We start from the raw sequence: 18742 nt of genomic DNA on the forward strand, positions 1-18742 counted from the left end.
AATGTTGAATAAGTGCAAAAGCTGGTGGAAAATTTTTGAACCTGTTCTTGGTCATTGTCTTAATCCTGGATTTAGACATGGGTTTGGGCTATATGAACCTGGCAAATAATGTTCTTTTAATGTAATTGGAGTATTTACAACCTGGCAAGACAGTAAACTTTATTCTTCATCTTTACAGTGATGCAATATGGGAAAGGGAAGTCATGTTACTACAGATTCCTTACAAAGGGACAGCAATGGATTTGGCTGCAAACTCACTACTACATCACGTATCACCAGTGGAATTCCAGGCCAGAGTTTATTGTCTGTACGCACACTGTTGTAAGGTAGGTTATTTCTTAAAGTAATCCTAGTGGTATGGGAGCTATCTTGATGGTATTTTGGAGGTAGAGAAATTATAGCAGTGTGAAGAATCACTGGAGAACTTCTTGAGACACTTTATAAGCAAGATGGTTTTGAGGAGTTTGGTCTTTGAGGTGTATTTTTTAAATCATCCCATGATATCGTAGTTATCTTTGGTTTGTTCTTCTAGTTATGCAGAAGTTAGAGCAGAAAGACGACGAGAACTTGGTATTGAGGAATCTCTCCCAGAGATAACAGCAGATAAAGTGAGTATTTTATATAATCTTATTTTACATCTTCACATACTAAACAAAATATGCAAGCAAATATATCGCAGCAAATAGTGTTTTATCCCCCAGGAAAGTAAATATTTGATCTCTAAATAATGTGACTATGGAAAATTATCAAGGAAGTCTAGAAAGAGTGTTTAACTCTGCCTGTAACACCCTTATCTTTTCAGGAATAAATGTGCATGTAGTTATAACAGTTATAACACCCATAAGTTTTTATTAAGATCTGATTTCTGCAGTGTAAGATTTCTAAAAAAATGGTCTCCCTTACTGGATGTACCCATAATCTGAAAACCAAGATCAACACACCAAGAAGGAATTCACAATAGGAAAGTAGAAGCTGTTTAATTGTGTGACTCTATCTAACTTCTTAAAAGTATACAAAATTTGTCTTGAATTAATGTCCTTGGAAGCTCAATGAGTCTTATCAGCTTGTGGAGATGACCTGACATGTTTTACTCTGACAGTTCAGAAATGTTTTCCTTTGGCAGTTTCACAAGTTTAATCTGTCAGTGCTCCTAATGGAACAAACTCATCCTTTCTCAAAAGAATAAGCAGTTCACTCATTACACTGTTGTTCAGAGTGAAACGAGTGGCTACAGAAGGAGCTCAGCTCAGTAGTCAGTTTGTGGCCTAAGTCTGCATGCATTTTGGTTTCTGGGCTTATATAGCTTTGGCTTCCAAGGATAAAAGCCTCAAATGGAAACAGAGCTTACAGCCATCAAACAGGTGACTGCTTCTGCATGGTCACCTGTGTGAGGGGGTTGATTAGAAACAAAAAGGTCTGAGATATTTTCTAACAGAAATATGCATTGTGCTGGATTAGATAAATTATTGGTTTTTTATGTGTGTCTCTTCAGAGTCAGGACTCTGGGTCTGACAATCACATAAACACAGTGAGTCTCAAAGAAGCACTGGAAAGGTTTGATACCAGCCCCACACCTTCTGCTTCCTCCAGGAGTTCAAGAAAATCTTCACATACTGCAGTATCGGATCATTCATGTAAGCACCAACTATTGAAAACAAAATTGCTTTCCTTAGGAGGGCTTTCTCTACTTAATTTTATTAAATGCGTAACTGGCAGTTAATAATCATTTTATGAAAAGTGTGCAGGTGAAAATACCCTTTGTGATGGTTCAGAGATCTGCAGACTACTCTGAAAAAGACTTTTACTTCTAGAGTACAATATCAGACACTAGTACACCCTATTTCAATCCATCAGACTGGTGGATAGTCAGGGGGAAAAATGAGTCCAAGCCTTTACAGTTTTTTTATTCATTAAAAGCTTCCTGTAATTAGATTGTTGCATTACAGAATTGAGATAGCAGTTAAGATGTTTCTTTTTGTTCTATCTCTCAACATTGTCAGCAACACCAACTAAAATGACAGTGGACACTAGCACTCCTCCAAGGCAAGGCTTATCTGGTCATGAAAAGACTGCGCAAAGAAGATCATCTCTGAGCAGTCAGGTAACTTCAGAGAGGAATGTTGTACTTTAGAGTGGAGTTCACCTTTAAAAGCTATTATTAAATCCATATAAGCTTTATTTCTTCTAAAAACATAGTTTAAACTTTAAGAGTTTTTCTTGGAATAAGCGTCTTAGGAATTGCATCATCGGTATTGGTGTAGTAGAATTTAAAGGAATACAATAATTAAGCATATATGTATTTAGGTTTTGTCATTAGGATTTAAAAGAATGTGAATGAATCTCTGCTTTCATTCACACAGAACTTCTTTCTATGATTCTGGATTTTTAATACACACATATATACGTGTAAAATTGCCAGTGTAATGCTATGTGTGTCCCCGTAGAGAACTCAAACAAATCTATGACTAAGAATATTAGTGAATACTTCCATATCCTTTCTGAAATCTTGGTAGTATGAGAAATTGTCATGCCTCATGTACTTGGTGCATGTTTTCCTGTTGAACTAATACATTCACTTCATAAACAGAATGCTTATTAAATATGCATTACAATATTATATATTAATATACCTAGATTTCTATTAATATAGAAATATAATATATAATATTTCTAAAAATCATTAGTTTAAGAATAAATCAAAGGTGTCAACTTCCAAACTTGTTGAAATTGAGACTTCTGAAATAGTTCTTGTTGTAATTTCTGTTTTTCTGCTTATATATATTTTTAGCAGTAGAAAAATTATATATATATTATGTAGATAATCAATTGCTTTTGTTTTCTTAATTCTCTAATAACTAAGGTTAGATATTTCAGGAAACAATTTACTAGTTTGTATTATATGTTCATATAATGCTGTTTTGAATTTGACTCTTTAAAGAAATACTTCATGTCAAATATGAAGTTCATTCTCTTATGATTATGGAACAATTTTTTTAATCCTAGTCTTTAAGCTCACAGTCTCTTGGACAACCAGTAACACAGCCAGCAATATCTCAGCCTGCAACTTTACAGCTCCAGTCTGGAATGACTCAGGTATGGATTAACTCAATTTATTGTTTGCTATTTTTTAAACAGTCTTGTTCTCCTGCAGTAATGGGCTGCCTGTGGCTTGGGTGGATGCACTGTTCACTGAGAAAAAAACAGTTTGGATGGCCAGGCCCAGAGAGTGGTGGTGAATGGAGTTATGTCCACCTGGCAGCCAGTCACAAGTGGGGTTCCAGAGGGCTCAGTACTGGGGCCAGTCCAGTTTAATATATTTATTGATATGGACAAAGGGATTGAGGTCACCATCAGTGAGTTTGCAGATGACATCCAGTTGGGTGAGAGTGTTGATCTGCTGGAGGGCAAGGAGTCTCTGCAGAGGGATCTGGATAGGCTGGATCCGTAGGCAAAGAAATTGAGTCCTTTGGTGCCAAATTATTCTCTTGAAATGAGCAAATTCTGTAATTTGACACTTTTGCTTTAGTTTTTTCTTCCTGTTATTTGTATGGATATAGTTTTCAGCCTTGTGCATTAGCAACATAGATATAAAAACAGTTAAAGCTAAAATATTTTAGGGCATGAATTTAAAAATTCATCAATGCGGCTGGCAGCTTTCAGGCATATGCTTATAACACAAGGCTGCTTGGTCTGTGAAATGCTTCTGTGTAATAAGAACAGGATATATTCCTCAGACATCTGCTATAGGCCCCAAGTCAGTGTAACATTTTGATATACTGACTTGGGGCCTATAGCAGATGTCTGAGGAAAAACAGAAGTGGCTAATAGTTTCTCTATGGGCTCAGCCTTCAGCTTTTTGTGACTGAGGGTATTTTCCCAAGTTATTTGTATGTTTTAGCTCTGGGTGAATCTTTTTTTCTAAACTGGCACAATTATAATTTTTAACATGAGAGAGCTTTCACATCTACAGTACCATGTAAATTACTAAGGCTAGACACGCACATACACATATGTTTGTGATTTGGACACCAGTCAATTTCTTGTGCTATGGAATTCTTTTAGTTCACATCAACTAAATGTTGATTCTGATTCTGTGATGTTTTCATACGCATTAATTGGTTCTCAGATAATGGTTTATTAGTAATTTGAAGAGCAATGCTTGATTTATTTGCTTCTGTGGAGGACTGTACTTATCTCTTGTGAATAAAATGTAATTTTTGCTCAGCTTTTAATTTGTTGATTGCACTACAGCCTGTGTTTCAGTTTTCAGCTCAATTAGGAGCTATGCAGCATCTAAAGGACCAGCTAGAGCAAAGAACACGCATGATAGAGGCAAATATTCATCGGCAGCAGGAAGAGTTGCGTAAGATCCAGGAGCAGCTTCAAATTGTTCATGGTCAAGGACTCCAGGTGAGTTATTGTATCACTTGCAGGTTTCGTCTGTAGAGAATTTAGACATCTGAATTGTGTCTTGGGCACCTAATTCCACAACATGATCCTCCATATTCCCTGTCAGCTGCCATCTGGGCCATATATGTCTAAAATCCGTAGTATCTGAAGCTGCTGTTCCAGAGGTACCTGATGTTTTGCTTCCAGATGTATCTGGAAATGCCCCAGTGTTGAGGAGGTCAAGCCTAGCTTATCACTTAACCTAATTAAATGTAAAAGGATGGAGTGGTCATTCATTCTTGCAAAGTTTTGCAGCCATTAGAATATTAATCCAAAATCTGCAGGATCTGTTTTTCCCTTTTAGCTCTGAGGATGTTAAATCCATGTTTCTTTGCTTAAACTGTCCTATCAGGCTGAATGGCTCTACTTTGCATGGTAAACTTGAAGGAGTTCCTGAGCCAGAAAGACTGAGGTCTAGAGGGTGCATTACTCGGTCTAGCAGCTGACTACATGATTTCTGATTTTTTTTTAACCAGTATATATTTTTCTGGTTTTGTCATTGTCTTTTCAGCAGCTATGCTTGGAAGAAAAGAATTACCCTATTGGGTTTTTCTAGTTAAAAGACCCAAACAAAAAAAAAAAAAAACTGATCACCTCAAACTAAGATATATTTTAAGGAAATAATTTAATATTTTCAGTCTGGATTGTGACTAAAGAATAGAAAAAATACTTCCTGGAAGTATTGAGAATGTTGCTTAAATTCTCTTGGAAGAGTAGGAGTTTCTGGTGTGTGCCATTTTCAGTTGTGTGATATTTAGTGTAAACATGCCAGAAGTAGACTGCCTTATTCATGTCTCAAAAGGAGAGATTCACAGCTCCCCTTTCCATGCAGTGTGGAGGGACCTTGTTCAGGAATGTGAAAACTAGAAAAAATACTTCAGTGATGCACATTCTGCCTTGTTGTAGACTTGGGCCTAACTTTTTGTAAAGAACATAATATTTTTGTGCTGAATTCTGTTTATTACAATACTGTTGGAAAGTTCAGTATAATCATTACGATTTCCTGATTGTCAGGGAAGATTACATTCTTGGTGCTATGCCTGGGTCTATTAATTCAGAGATTTTCTTCATCTGATTTAGTGTTACTGAGGAATGTCCTACAAAAAGAAGTGTCATTTCAAATATGTTTTGTCTTTAGATAGTTGTAGACTACATTACTGGTTAGTCTCTAAATGGTGCTTTTTCTTTAAGGACAAATATTGAATGTTAATGTTTAGAACTCTGGAAATTAGGATTCTGATTCTTACCAGAAAGAGTTGAGTCTCTGAATACTGACCCTATAACTTGTGGAATTTTTTAAGATGTTCTTGCAGCAGTCAGCTTCTGGACTCAACTTTGGTTCTGTGCAGCTTCCTTCTGGAAATTCTTCAACTGTTCAGCAACTTGCGCCAATAAACATGCAAGGTCAAGTTGTTCAGACTAATCAGACTCAAAGTGGGATGAACACAGGCCATATAAATACTCCACACATGATACAGCAGCAGCCTTTGCAGAGTACCGCAACACAGGTAAAATTCCATTTGCTGGATTGAATATTTGCTCAAAACCACATCTGAAACACAGCAGCTTCCCTGACATTCACCTGTTATGAACGAGTGTTTGAGATTGCTTAAAAAATCATTGGCAAGGATATCAGCAAAAGCCTGATTTAATATTAAGTGGTAGCACGACAAAGTTTGTTGGCAAGATTCACTCTACTACTTACTGGATAGTTAAGGCACAATAAGGAAAAATCAGGCAGCAACAAAACCAAACAAAATCCAGGCAATCAAAACAGAAGTGAACTGAGAACTGTCTAGGGGTGTGTATGTGTGTCTGTGTGTGTGTGTTTGGGTGCATGTGACAAAACAACTGTGAGGGTAAAGATACAAAGGAACATGGCCTAAAAGCTTAACAGCATTCACCTTATACATTAAATGTAACAATGTAACAAAGAAATAGCTCTTAACTTATACCATAAACTTAACCTTAACGATTTAGCAGAGGCATAACAGTCAACAGCATGTATCACCACAGAAGCTGTTTCTTCATGCTGAATACTTCTAATGGGTTTGACCATTATGTGTATGAAGACTCCATAAATATCTGGTCTCTGTGGTCACCCTCCTCTGTACCCTTTTCCACATTCCATACTTCTTTTTGAGATTTGTGGAAAGGCAGACTAGTGATGCATTTTACCATCTCAGCAGTAGGCTAGTTCCAGATTTTCAAGTAAGAAATTCTTGACATTATGTGTACATTTTACTCTAAGTTGGGCACAGAGATGCTAAAGGACTAAAAAGATAATTTTGAATAAACAGTATGCAAATAGCTGAAAAATTTACGAAAAAAGAAATAACCTGAACAGAAAAAGAAGTTAATGTAAGATAGATGTCCAAGGTCAAGTCCCATCTCTAAATCCTCAGTCAGTAGAAATACTTGTGTACTTTAAATTAAGAATTCATTTGAATAGAAAAAAACTGGTGGTTTTGAAGTATGGGCTGTGACAGTGAGGAGAACAGCTGTAGTACCTGGCTATTTTCAACTTACTATCTCAAAATTTCTTTCCAGCATAATCAACAAAATGTACTTAGTGGACACAATCAACAGTCTTCTCTTGCCAGTCAGTCACAGAACACAGTCTCAGCACCTTTGTACAACACTATGGTGATTTCTCAGCCAACAGCAGGAAATGTGGTGCAGGTTCCCTCTAGCTTATCGCAGAACAACAACCAGAATGCTGCTGCAGTAACCACTTTTACACAGGACAGACAAATCAGGTAAATCTTCAAGACCTGTATTTAAGATGACTTTTTATAACAGTATGCTTATGCAGTTGCACCATATACCAAAGGAACTAAAATAGCATTAAAAAGATCATGTGATTTGTGTTTCAATGGTATGGATACAACCACTGAAATGAAACAGCTCAAAGTAACATGTTTGCAGGCTTTTCAAAATCCATGTTGTTATAGCAAAATATGGCTTTGAGAAATCTGCTTTTCTCAAGTGTATGTAGTGCTTCATATTTTTTTTTTCCTGAAGAGACTCCAAATGTCTTTTTCTATTAACAGATTTTCTCAAGGTCAGCAACTTGTAACAAAACTTGTCACGGCCCCAGTAGCATGTGGAGCAGTAATGGTACCAAGTACTATGTTTATGGGACAGGTGGTGACAGCTTATCCCACTTTTGCTGCCCAACAGCAGCAGACACAGACTTTGTCAATAACACAGCAGCAGCAGCAGCAGCAGCAGCAAAGTCAGCAGGACCATCAGCAGCAGCTCACCACAGTGCAACAACCAGCTCAGTCACAGCTGACCCAGCACCCCCAGCAGTTCCTACAGGTAATGAATGTAGAGCTGTCCACAAATTTTCCCAAGTTCTGGCACTTTCAGCATTACTAGGTTATCCAGGGGTGCTTTACCTGAAAACAAAGCACTTAAAATAGTAACCTGTGACAAAGCCAAATGCATGAGGTAAGTTTATTCTGTAGCAGTTCTCTAAAATCCTGTTACTTAGAGGAGAGGTGGTCTTTCCTGCAGTGTTATTCCGTGCATTGTCCTGTCTTACATCTTTTTCCCTTTGAATTGCTGCTCTTGATTGACTGTAGGATGAAAAAACAGATGTTTTCTTTAAAACAGTTTACATTTTCTTTCATTAACTTTACATGTTAATGCAGTAAGGTATGAGAGATGATGGTTGGTCTGGAAAGCAGCACACAGCCCAAAGCAAGACATGTCCCAATAATATGAGGCATGAAATTCTGTCTGGGCTGCAGGGGAGGCTGAGCAGCAAGTAACTTTGTAAGCAGAGAGTAAGAAGGGAAGAACCTTGTTTTAGTGGAGAAAGAAGAGAGATTGGGTCAAAAGAGAAGGAAGACAAACCCAAGCAGTTTAGAAATAGGAAATCTCTAAAAGAAACAGAAGGTAGAAGGAATTGATGGGGAAATCTGTTGCCATTTGTTGATTCCAATTAATTACTGGAACATGCATCACCCAGCATCTAGAGTTGGTAAAGGAGATGTAGTGGTGGCTAGAACACTAGAGAGGCTGTTTAGCAGGTTGGTAGTGTCTGTGTCTCTGTTTCTAAATTTAAAAGTTTATACAATTTTGACTTAATTCTGGTGAAACAGATACGTGAAATATGAAGATCTCAAAAGGTCTGTGCCTACTCTAGAATTTCACTCTAGGCAAAAGTCCAGTATTTTTAATATAAACTATTAAAGTGCTAGAATTTGAAGTGAAGTAAATACTCTTTAAAAAGGTCAAAAGTGCCTTTTCTACTTCTGTTCACTGGGGCATCTTACAGTCTGATTGTGTAGGTGCAGCAGTTGATGTACTTTACTCTCTGCTGCAGAGCATTTCAGGATTGAGATGTCCTAGTGCATTTGTACCTATCCTTCATTGTTTTATTCAGTAATCTTTTTTTGGTGTTCTAAGAATACTGTTAAAACCAAGTACCATTTCCCACAGTAATAAGTCTCCTTCAGAGGGGATGTTGGGGTCTGCAAATGCACCATTTTCTTTGACTGTGCATTTTGTCTGTGGGGAATAAATGTGATCTGTGCCAAATCATGCACTATTTTTTCATTTGACTGCAATGACAGCTACCTACACTTACTCAAATAGATTCTTTACACCCTGCTATGCTTTTGTGGTGTGAAATGAAGACAAATTGCCATGTATTCCTACCTATCCCCACAGAAATTCCAGAGACCACTTACAGCTGCTTTATGAATTCAGATGTGCTGGTTAAATGTATTAGTATGAACAAATCCTTGCATTGTTTGCTCAGCTTAACTGGCCAAATCTGAAGTTTATTTTGATTGAACCCTCATAAAAAGTTAAAAAGCAGCTGGGCCCGTATTTCCCAGTGCAGCAGGAAAAAATAATTTTTTTCTATTTTCGTGTTTTAGACATCCAGGTTACTTCATGGAAATCAGTCAGCTCAGCTTATTCTCTCTGCTGCTTTCCCACTACAACAAAGCACTTTCACTCAGTCCCACCACCAGCAGCATCAGTCTCAGCAGCAGCAGCAGCAGCTGTCACGACACAGAACTGACAAGATGACTGATCCTTCCAAAGTTCAGCCACAGTAGTGTGGGCGCTGCCTCTTTTTGAAGCAAACTGCCAGGAGGGGCTGCCCCACAAACAGTTGCACTGAAGCTACAGAGGTAAAAGTATGAAGGCTTTCTAGCACTGTGGTGTTGAGATCTACTTCTAACTTCTGGAATCTGTTAAGAAAAGCCACAAGATGATGATGGGGACATGGCCAACTTTGAGCGTTGCCCCAGTTTCTGTGTTCTAAAGGATTTGCTGCCATGTTGTAATTTGTCCAGGTGAAATCTCCAAATGTGACTGAAAAGAGAGTGATGCTGAAAATATTGGTATTTTTATCAATCCTGTACATTTTTAAAGTATTAAAACGGACATGGAGCAATTGTTTTGAATTAGCAGGAAAAAATGCCAGAAATATAGTCCAAAAACCATCTAATTTTTTTTCAGATGATTACAGGACAGTAAATATTTTGAAAATGTTGTGTGAAATCCAGTTCTCTGTTGTACAGATGCTGTAAAATATTGTGTATATGTCTGCATAAAAGGAGAAAGAGCAAAATATTTTATATGATGCATGAAAATGTAATCTGTTATTTGTAGGTTTGAATATGTTTCCCTAAATTCTCACGCCATACTCAGACTAATGTTTTCCTCTGTTCTACCCTTTTGTTTACAACATGATGCATCATTATTTTCACCCTTAATGTGGGCACAAGTCTCTTGTTTGTGCTTTGTCCGTGATGTCAGGGTTTGTTCGGTGAGGTATAGTGTGTTGATAAGTTGACTGCTTGAAGTTAAATTATTGATGAAGCTGTTTGAACTGGTGATCATGCATCAGGGTTCAGGACATTCAGATTCATAAATATCATCCATCATTTCATAATGAATTCATCATTTTATTTGAAAAATAGGAATTTGCACTGCTTTCTTGCGGATGGTTTGGAATTTTATTCCCCAAAGCTATCTTTTGATATAGTTCATAGTTGGAAATATTTATGTAAAAGGTTTAAAAAAAATGACAGTAATTTTCAAGAATGTTTCAGTTATAGGAGTAATTTGCACAAAAATATATTTACATTTAATAACCTTTTGGGCACTTTTTAACCACTTTCTCTGTGGTGAGAATTGTAACTTGTTAAACCATGTTGGAATCTTTTTATTCTCCTTCAAAAATTAGTCAGAACTAATTCAGGGTCATTTTAACAACAACAACAAAACCCATAGTGCCTTGATTTTAATTCAGGTGATAATGTTGAACATCTTGAATTACAATGTCTTGAATCTGTAACCATTTTCAATTTTGAAGTCTTAGCACATTGTCAACCAAACTTGTGTATTTACTTCATAGATATTTCTGTATTGTGTTAATTTAACAGTGGTCTGAGTTGAGACCATGAATATTTTTGACTGGTACTCCCCCTCAGACAGTAGCCAGAAATACAGGAGTCTTAAAAATCTCAGATCTTTAAGGTAATACTCTTAAAAAAAAAAAAGAAAAAAAAAAAAAGGAAACCTTAAAAGACAGGACTCCTTTTGCAGAAGGAAGAATAATAAGCTGATGTTTTAAAATTGTTTTTGGAAGCATTTAAAGTGTGTTTTGGGGGAGATCATGACTGCATTTAACACTACCAGGTATTGATTTAAGAGCTATCACTGAACTAAGACTTCAGAAGGCAACTTCACTTTATAAAGAAAATAAAAAGTTCCAACAGATATGTGCTATTTAAGTAAACATTGGTAGGTTTTTATGGTACTAGTTTGTGGAAACCAGAACTTGAGAGGAAAATTAACAAATGCTGATAGATCTGATAATTAATTAGAAACAAAAACCAGTAAAAGCAGTTAAAACTAGTGCTAGGGAGAGAAAGCTGGATTAATCTTGAATACTAGGGAGGAGTTGAATGAATGTAACAAATGGTGATGGTCTGTTTTGTACTGTGGAACAGTTTGATTGTATTACTGGATGAACCAAACCCGCAGGAGGTAATACCAGTTTAGCCAAGCCTTTGATGCCGTTGGTTATGTTTTGGGGCCAGCCTTTGCCTCTGCACATGTCCCAGCATTAGACCTTTGTTATTCCCCAGTCATAAAGCAAGTGCTTGGCACCAAAAAGCCAAGCAGTGAACAAGGAAGGAGAGTGTGAGAAACACAGTACCAAAGAGAATCCGATTGCTCTCTGCTCCAAAAAGCCTACTGCAACCTGGAGCAAGGAACAGATGCCAATACCAAACATAGCAAGAAACACTTTCCCTTCTTTAAAGGGATTTCTGGCATTCTTCAGACTGGGATAATTGTCAGAGACTTGTTTCTCTAAAGTTCTATGTAAAGAAATCCTGCCTTGCTCTGCTATCCCTACCACTCCATTCCACCTGTTTCTATATGAAGCTGCATTGACTAGAGGTCTGTGCTATCACTTCTCTGCCTAATGGAAAATAGGTTAGATACAAATTTCTTTAACCAATTACAATAAAAATATAGTGCTAAAAAATAAAACTGGGAGGGCTTTAATACTGCTGTTAGAACTACTGAATAATGGTAAAATAGGTGTATTAAGCTATTATACTGAGAATTACAGAAATTAGAGATACCAGCCAGACAGTTAATGATGCAGCTTTTTATATAAAAAAATTTCAGCTTCTCTTCCCATTCTCCCCTCCCCAGATACTCTGGTGTGCTGCTATAGGTCTGTCAGTAAAAAGGCTAAACTAGGAGAGAGAAATCAGATTATGGGATACCGTGGCTGCTGAAAGAGAGTAGAGAAACATATGCTTTGATCAAGAAGCTTTTTGTAGCCTTAGAGAGAGGTCATTCAATTACAGAACTACCAGCTAGTAGAGAAAGGATAGAAGACGGAGAAATTCTAAGGAACTGGAAAAATACAGCACACATTTGAAGAATTCCTGATGTGAATCAGGTGAACTTCACAAAGGCAAGTGTGTAGAACTTAGTCCAGATTGTGTGCAAGTATGGAGATGCTTTGTTCACAAGTAGTGACTAAAAAGTGTATATTAACAGATCTGCAGCTTTCCCTGTTGCTGAATCAATTGCTGAACTGTCCTTGAGTTTTAGTGAGAAGAGGACCAGGCTGTTGCCTCTTTCTTAATCAGCCTTTTGCTTCTGCTGGACTCATTTACTACAGACTTACTTGCAACATCCTGATAAGTAGCATGACAGTGAGTGCTGTGATGCTGCAGGTTCTGGAGCAGAATTGTTGCAGAATGACTCTGACAGAAGGGAAGGGGTCTGTTAAGGGGAGGATTGTGAAGAAATGGGCTGGTGATACATAATGGAGTGAAGAGGATGGCATTTGCATGGAGTTTAGGAGATAGACATTGTCTGCGATGGGTGAGGCTTTGAAGAAAAGTGTCTGGGATAACTTCAGAGAGAAAAAAGAATATAGCTATTTTTATATTATATTTAATATATATTATATTTGTATATAAATATGAAAGGATTCTAGTAGGAGCTCTCCATATGCCTTCCACTTCATCTAGAAGGTTTACCTTCTGCACTACGGTTCCAGTGTGTCACCACCTTCTGTGGGCATCTTGCCTACTGCCAAACACCAAAATTAGTAACCCAGCATCCTTACAAGAAATAGGTTTCATTTCAGCTTTATGTAAAAATGAATAAAGTAAAGATATATCAGGCAGTTTTTCACAGGAAAAAGAAATTATCTTAAGACTTAAATAGCACTTTCTCTTTTTGGTTGGGGGTTGGTTTTTTTTGTTGTTTTTGGGGTTTTTTTGGAGTAATAACAAGCACTTTATTGAAAAGACTATTTGAAAAACAGTTTATTTCTTTAGTCAGTGAAACTGTTAAAAAGGGGGCGCAACAAGGAATAACATGTAAAACTGTCAAGAGAGACATTTCTGGAAAATGTTTCTTTATTATGGTGATCCTTGAGGTTTAAAGTGCAGGATTAAAAAGGCTTCTAAAACTAGTTGCCTTTGTGTTTTATATGGCCAGGGGAAGGGATTAGGGATGATAGCTTCCTTGGAAGGAGGCTTTTTAAGTTGCACAGTTGCCTATGAGAGAGAATCATCTGGAGGCTCATTTGCCTGCTCAGTAATTCTAAGTGTCCCTTAGGATTATAAATTGTGTAAAAATGTTATTAAGGTTTAAAGATGTGGCCTTTTTCAAATGTTAAAGTCGATTCAAGAATCATTTATATTTTCAGAGATTTAACCCAGGTATTGTTATGAGTGTTTTAAATGTCACGGCATCAGGAGATGTCAAACGTGTCAGATTCATAAGCTTCTCTATTTGAAATAATTATTAAAATTAGATGTACAGTCAGAGGGCTGGAAAATGGTTATTTTGATTAAAAGGGAAAAGAGACTAGTTTTAATAATTAACCTTTTATTTTTTTACTTATCCCTGGTGGAAAAAATTGAAGAGAATGAAATGAATTTGGATTAAAAAAGACATATTTAAACAAATCATAGTAGATGAGACAGCTGTGAGAGAACATTTGAAATTGTCTTGGTTGTCCATGAGACTGGGTAGTTGCTTTTTCACTACCATGATTTTTAACACTACATTCCTTGTCTTTTTCTTTTTTTGTCTTTTTTAAACAGGTGATTTTAAACTCTGCGATATTTCATGCTATGCCATCTGCATGAATTTTGCCAGCATGATATGCTATATTCAAAGAAAGTATACCTAAATAAAAAGGAAGGGGGGGGGGAACAAAACACTGTGTCTGAAAAAAATATTTTATGGCCTAATAACAGAGACCCCAGCTATGACTGAGAGATGCTGCATTAATAGACAATCAATCAATGGGTAATTATTTATGAAACGCTTTTGGGAATGGTCTTAAAGATGTAACTGCTTTGAAAGCAGTTGGTGAGCTGTCGTTTTCTAACAAGAAAGGTAAAAAATATTTATTTTCAAATATATCAGATTGAATTTTGAGTTTTTAAGCAGTGTTGATTTCACAGTGTCTTGGGTTTCAGCTTTGTTTTGTATTTTTTTAACTGGCATTAGATTTATATACGTAAAAGAAAACAAACAGAAAAACCCTAGTGCCGTTCATATTGACGTCAGGAAATGTAGATACAGTTCCCTGGTGTTCATGTGACCATTACTAACTGTCAATTTTTTAACTGAATAAATGTAACTCATTTAAAATTTTGCTTTCTGTAGCTTCTAAGGTTCTAGAGGTTTTTTTCTGAGTTGCTTGATGTCAGTTTTATCCAAGTTTCACAGTGAAGCGCTCTTACCCTTCCCACGACTGTACCAAAGGCACTCTCTCTCCCCCACCCACAGAACTGACTTGTGAGAAGTTGCTTGATGTCACTTTTATCTTCTCTCCCCTACCCAGACAAATGACTTGTGAGATTTCAGTAAAATGCATACTGTATTTTTTCCTTGTCTTCTCTCTGTATCTCTTTATAAACTGATGCCCCACTCTAAAGGCTAGAGACCTCTGATTTGTGTATTTACATTACTGCCTTGGAATTTACTCACACAGCACTTGACTGAGTGTGCACAACTTAAAACTGCTTTCATACCCTCATGTCTACAGCTCCTGTTCTTGCCAAAGGATGGAGAGCACTGCAGCAGGTTTGGTTGGGCAGAGACCTTCCCTCATTTTCTGTCATGGGCAAAACACGCCTCTCTAAATTGGTGCCACTCCCCTCCCGGGGTATTTCTTTTGCTGGTGAAATGTCAAAGAACAATATTTTAAAAGGAGGAGAGGTGGTCTGAAATGTTGGCTGTGCCACTGAGCAAGGAAGCAGAGACTTGCATTTAGCTGCAGCCACAACTTGTTGAGAACATGTAGCTCCTGCCTCGAAGAGCTGTGTGATAATATGTAACCTGTCAGGGTGGTCTGACCCCCTTTTCACTGATCAAAGTGTAAACATTAATAATTCCACATTAATTAAATGTTTAGGGAAAGGAGGATGGGAAGAAAATTGTGTAATTGAAATGGAATGCCTGGAGAAAATTATAAATACAGTTAGCCATTTTTACAGTCTGCAGTATTTTCTTTTTCTGTAATATCACACTGGATGCCCAGAGGAAGATACTGATCTTTTGCCTTTGAGAATTAAATAATACTTGTGCAAGCTGTAAATTACTTCTATATGCCATAGGGCCCCTACTCCCTAGGAGTGAAACCAAATCAGCTGTAGAAGTGCTGTAGCTGTAGTTAAGAACTGTCACCACCCATCAGTGATAAGACTGAGAGCATGTAGCAAGCAAGATTGTCAATTTTCTTAAAATTGAACTTTGGAAAGAGCAGTACATTTTTCTGTACACTTATCATGAAAAAGAGTGGTAATTACAACTGCTGCCACACCTGTAGCAATTCTTTTAAATGGTATTTTGCTGTCATGCAAGCTTGAAAACAAAACCCATGTTTATAAGAGAATGAAGCTGTTAAGTACTTGTAAAGATTAACAATCCAAAGGTTGGTTGTACTTCTGACTCAGGCATTAGTGATACAAATTCCAGATTTCAGCTGTTTGAGGGTAACATAAAATAGCAAGAGCCTTACTAGTGTTCTTTGTAGCACAGTCTATCACTGTCAGACCCTTTACAAGTACATTTCCTTGGGAAGGAAAAGGAAGTAATCCCAAAGAAACATACAGCTATCCTAGTGCCCACATCAATGGGAAATGCTGCAGAAATGACCCTGCATCTCCATTAGCAGAAGCCTGTAGCTGCAACTTGCCAAGGGTGCTGACTTCAGGGGCCATACAAGGTCATCTCTGGAAAAATGCCATGTCAGTACAGCAAGTGCCATTACATCATTATTTCCATGGCTCTGGAAATTAAGAATAACTCAGATTATATTAGGATGAAACAGTCTGATCCTCTTGATTTAAGATGGGATTTTGTTTTTTACATGCACAGTATCTGGGACAAACATGGAAGTACACTGAACTACCAACCTCTTTCTAGAAACAAAACTGCTCACGTAAATCCGGTGGCAGCATTCCAGAGCCAGCCTGGGCAGGAGGGGCAGCTGAGGTGAGGGAGAGCCTGTGTGGCAGCAGGCTGCCTCTTGGAGTGCTCGGGGAACACACACAGCCCCTCTCTCACTTCCAGGTTTTCCAACTTGGTGTCTGACTCACAGATCTCAAAACAGCAAGCCCAGGCACCAGCCCAGCACACACACACCTGCTGGCCTTACCCCAGCAGAGTGGGTTTGCTGGTGATCTGGTCCTGTACTTTGGTTCAACAGGTTTCCTTTAAAAAACTTTGTCCTGGATGGAAGATTAGTTTACTTTAGTCTTGGCTTATTGCACTTTGCCATATACAGAGTAATGAGACAGGCTTTAGCTAAGAATTGGGAATAGGCACCTTTGAAAATAACAACCACAAGCTTTTCTCATTGTAAACATCTCAGTTGATGTAAGAATTTTCCATCCCAGTAGAACTGACCATCATCTCCATTTGACTCCTATTGTGTGGAAGTGAGGAATTGCTGGCAGAGTGCACTCGCAAACCTCTGCTGGTGCAGTGTGCAGGCAGAGCTGTAAATTCCTGTTTTGGATGCTGCTTTTGAGGTTCCTTTGGCAGCAACTGCAGTCAGCTGCTCTCACCCCAGCAGGGAAGGCTGCAGGATGGATGGAAACCTGTGGTGGACAGTTAGATATAACCTGTTTCCCATGTTATAGACACAATAGTTTGCAGAGCCTTCCCTTCAGCACTTGAGCTCTCACTCACTGCATTTCACATTCTCCAGCTACAAAAGAACAAGAAAGCACACAGGATTGTGGCAATCGAGGCTTCAGCTGGTTACATTATATATAAATGCCCATACATTCTATATTGCTTATATCTCAAGTATCCAGGTATTTTGAGACAGAACAGCAGCACACCCCTCTCGCTGGCAATGTTCTACAACAACAAGAAGTCTGATAAAAACTGCTAAAATCTGGCCCCTGCACCAGCCAAGAGGTGAGAGCTGGCCAGGGTGCAAGGCCTTTGAGACACTGTTGAGGGACAAGGCCAAGTCTGTGCTGGAAACTGCACAGCAGAGAATTCTTAGCACTGCTAAGAATATGTCACTGGATCCCTCCATCACCTTCAACAGTCTTTCCTTATGTTCCAACTCAATTCTTTAAACTGTGAAAAATGTTAAAAAAAACTCGACAATGTTAAATCACTGTCACTAGTAGCAACTACTGAAGCACCTTTCAAAGCTTTTACTAAAATTTCACAAGCTATCTAATTTCATGCTAGACTTCCAACAAGTCAATGTTCGTGCTTAAAGAAAATAAAAATCAAAAAGTTACTCTAACAGCACAATTCAAACTAACCTGCCTAGCTGGTCTTTGAGAGCAGCCAAATACATTGCTATGACTGGGCAAAAGCAGTACTTGGCATCTGTGTAAGTTCATAGTAGTAAAATACAGATGTGGATATTGCAGAGATTTGTTCTGCAAATTAATGCTTACCTCTACAAACAACCTCTTGAAGAGCTTCATTCTTCTGTTGATCCTGTGATCCTAACTTTTCATATAAAAAATAGCATTAAGCAGCACACATAAACTTTGGGAACCTTCTACAATTAGAGCATGGGTTGAAATTAGAAATTATGAATGAATGAATTAGAAATTAGAAATTATGAATGAAGAAATTAGATGTTAAAAAGTAATTATAGCAAACTGGGTCGGCTTTTTGGATTTTCAGAAAAAAAATCCTGTGTCTTTTCCCAACTACATTTAAAAAGAAAAATCAGGTGGCACCACAGTTACCCTGCCTGGGAGGGATCTGTATGAACGTCCAGTGGCACCACTTCTGATTAACATAACAAGAAGCTACGTTAATACAAACAGAAGTTTAGGCTCTTCCTCGTGGATCCCTGTTCCTGCCTTGTTTTAATGTGACCTCTGCTACAAATGCACTCCCTACAGGAGGTGAAGCTCATCATGGACAGTGTGGGTCCTTAGACTGTGGGAAAGAAGAGGCTACAGGTTTGGCTACAAAGTTTGCTTCAAAAGAAAACAAAAAAACCCAAACCAACAACACCCCTTAAAACAACTCAAAAAAAAAACCAAACCCAAACCACCAAAGCATAACAGTTCCTTTGGGCCAAGACATGAACATGTAGACCTGGAGCCCAAAATGGCAGCCTGTTTTCATACCACTGTGTGTGCCTGGCATTGTACTGCTATGGTCTTTAGAGAAATGTGGCATTAAGGGGTTTTCTGGAAAGAGAAACCCAAGAGAAGGATTAGGGGCTGTTCTGTTTCTGATCTACAAATGGAATGGTCAAATCTATAATGCTCCATTC

At 37.8% G+C, this 18742-nt stretch overlaps 1 protein-coding gene across 1 annotated transcript in view; it reads left to right on the forward strand.

Moving 5' to 3' along the window:
- Positions 1 to 14908, forward strand: part of CLOCK (clock circadian regulator) — a 63384-nt gene extending 48476 nt beyond the window's left edge. The window contains exons 15-24 of the mRNA XM_066548425.1: positions 179 to 326; positions 533 to 608; positions 1493 to 1634; positions 2001 to 2101; positions 3004 to 3093; positions 4252 to 4410; positions 5751 to 5957; positions 7000 to 7208; positions 7503 to 7773; positions 9345 to 14908. Of these exons, the coding sequence (XP_066404522.1) occupies positions 179 to 326; positions 533 to 608; positions 1493 to 1634; positions 2001 to 2101; positions 3004 to 3093; positions 4252 to 4410; positions 5751 to 5957; positions 7000 to 7208; positions 7503 to 7773; positions 9345 to 9527 (1586 nt within the window). The 3' untranslated portion in view covers positions 9528 to 14908. The remainder of the gene's footprint in view (positions 1 to 178; positions 327 to 532; positions 609 to 1492; positions 1635 to 2000; positions 2102 to 3003; positions 3094 to 4251; positions 4411 to 5750; positions 5958 to 6999; positions 7209 to 7502; positions 7774 to 9344) is intronic.
- The last annotated feature ends 3834 nt before the right edge of the window (positions 14909 to 18742 follow it).

This window comes from Molothrus aeneus, chromosome 4 (genome assembly GCF_037042795.1).
Source record: "Molothrus aeneus isolate 106 chromosome 4, BPBGC_Maene_1.0, whole genome shotgun sequence".
NCBI classification, from domain to species: domain Eukaryota; kingdom Metazoa; phylum Chordata; class Aves; order Passeriformes; family Icteridae; genus Molothrus; species Molothrus aeneus.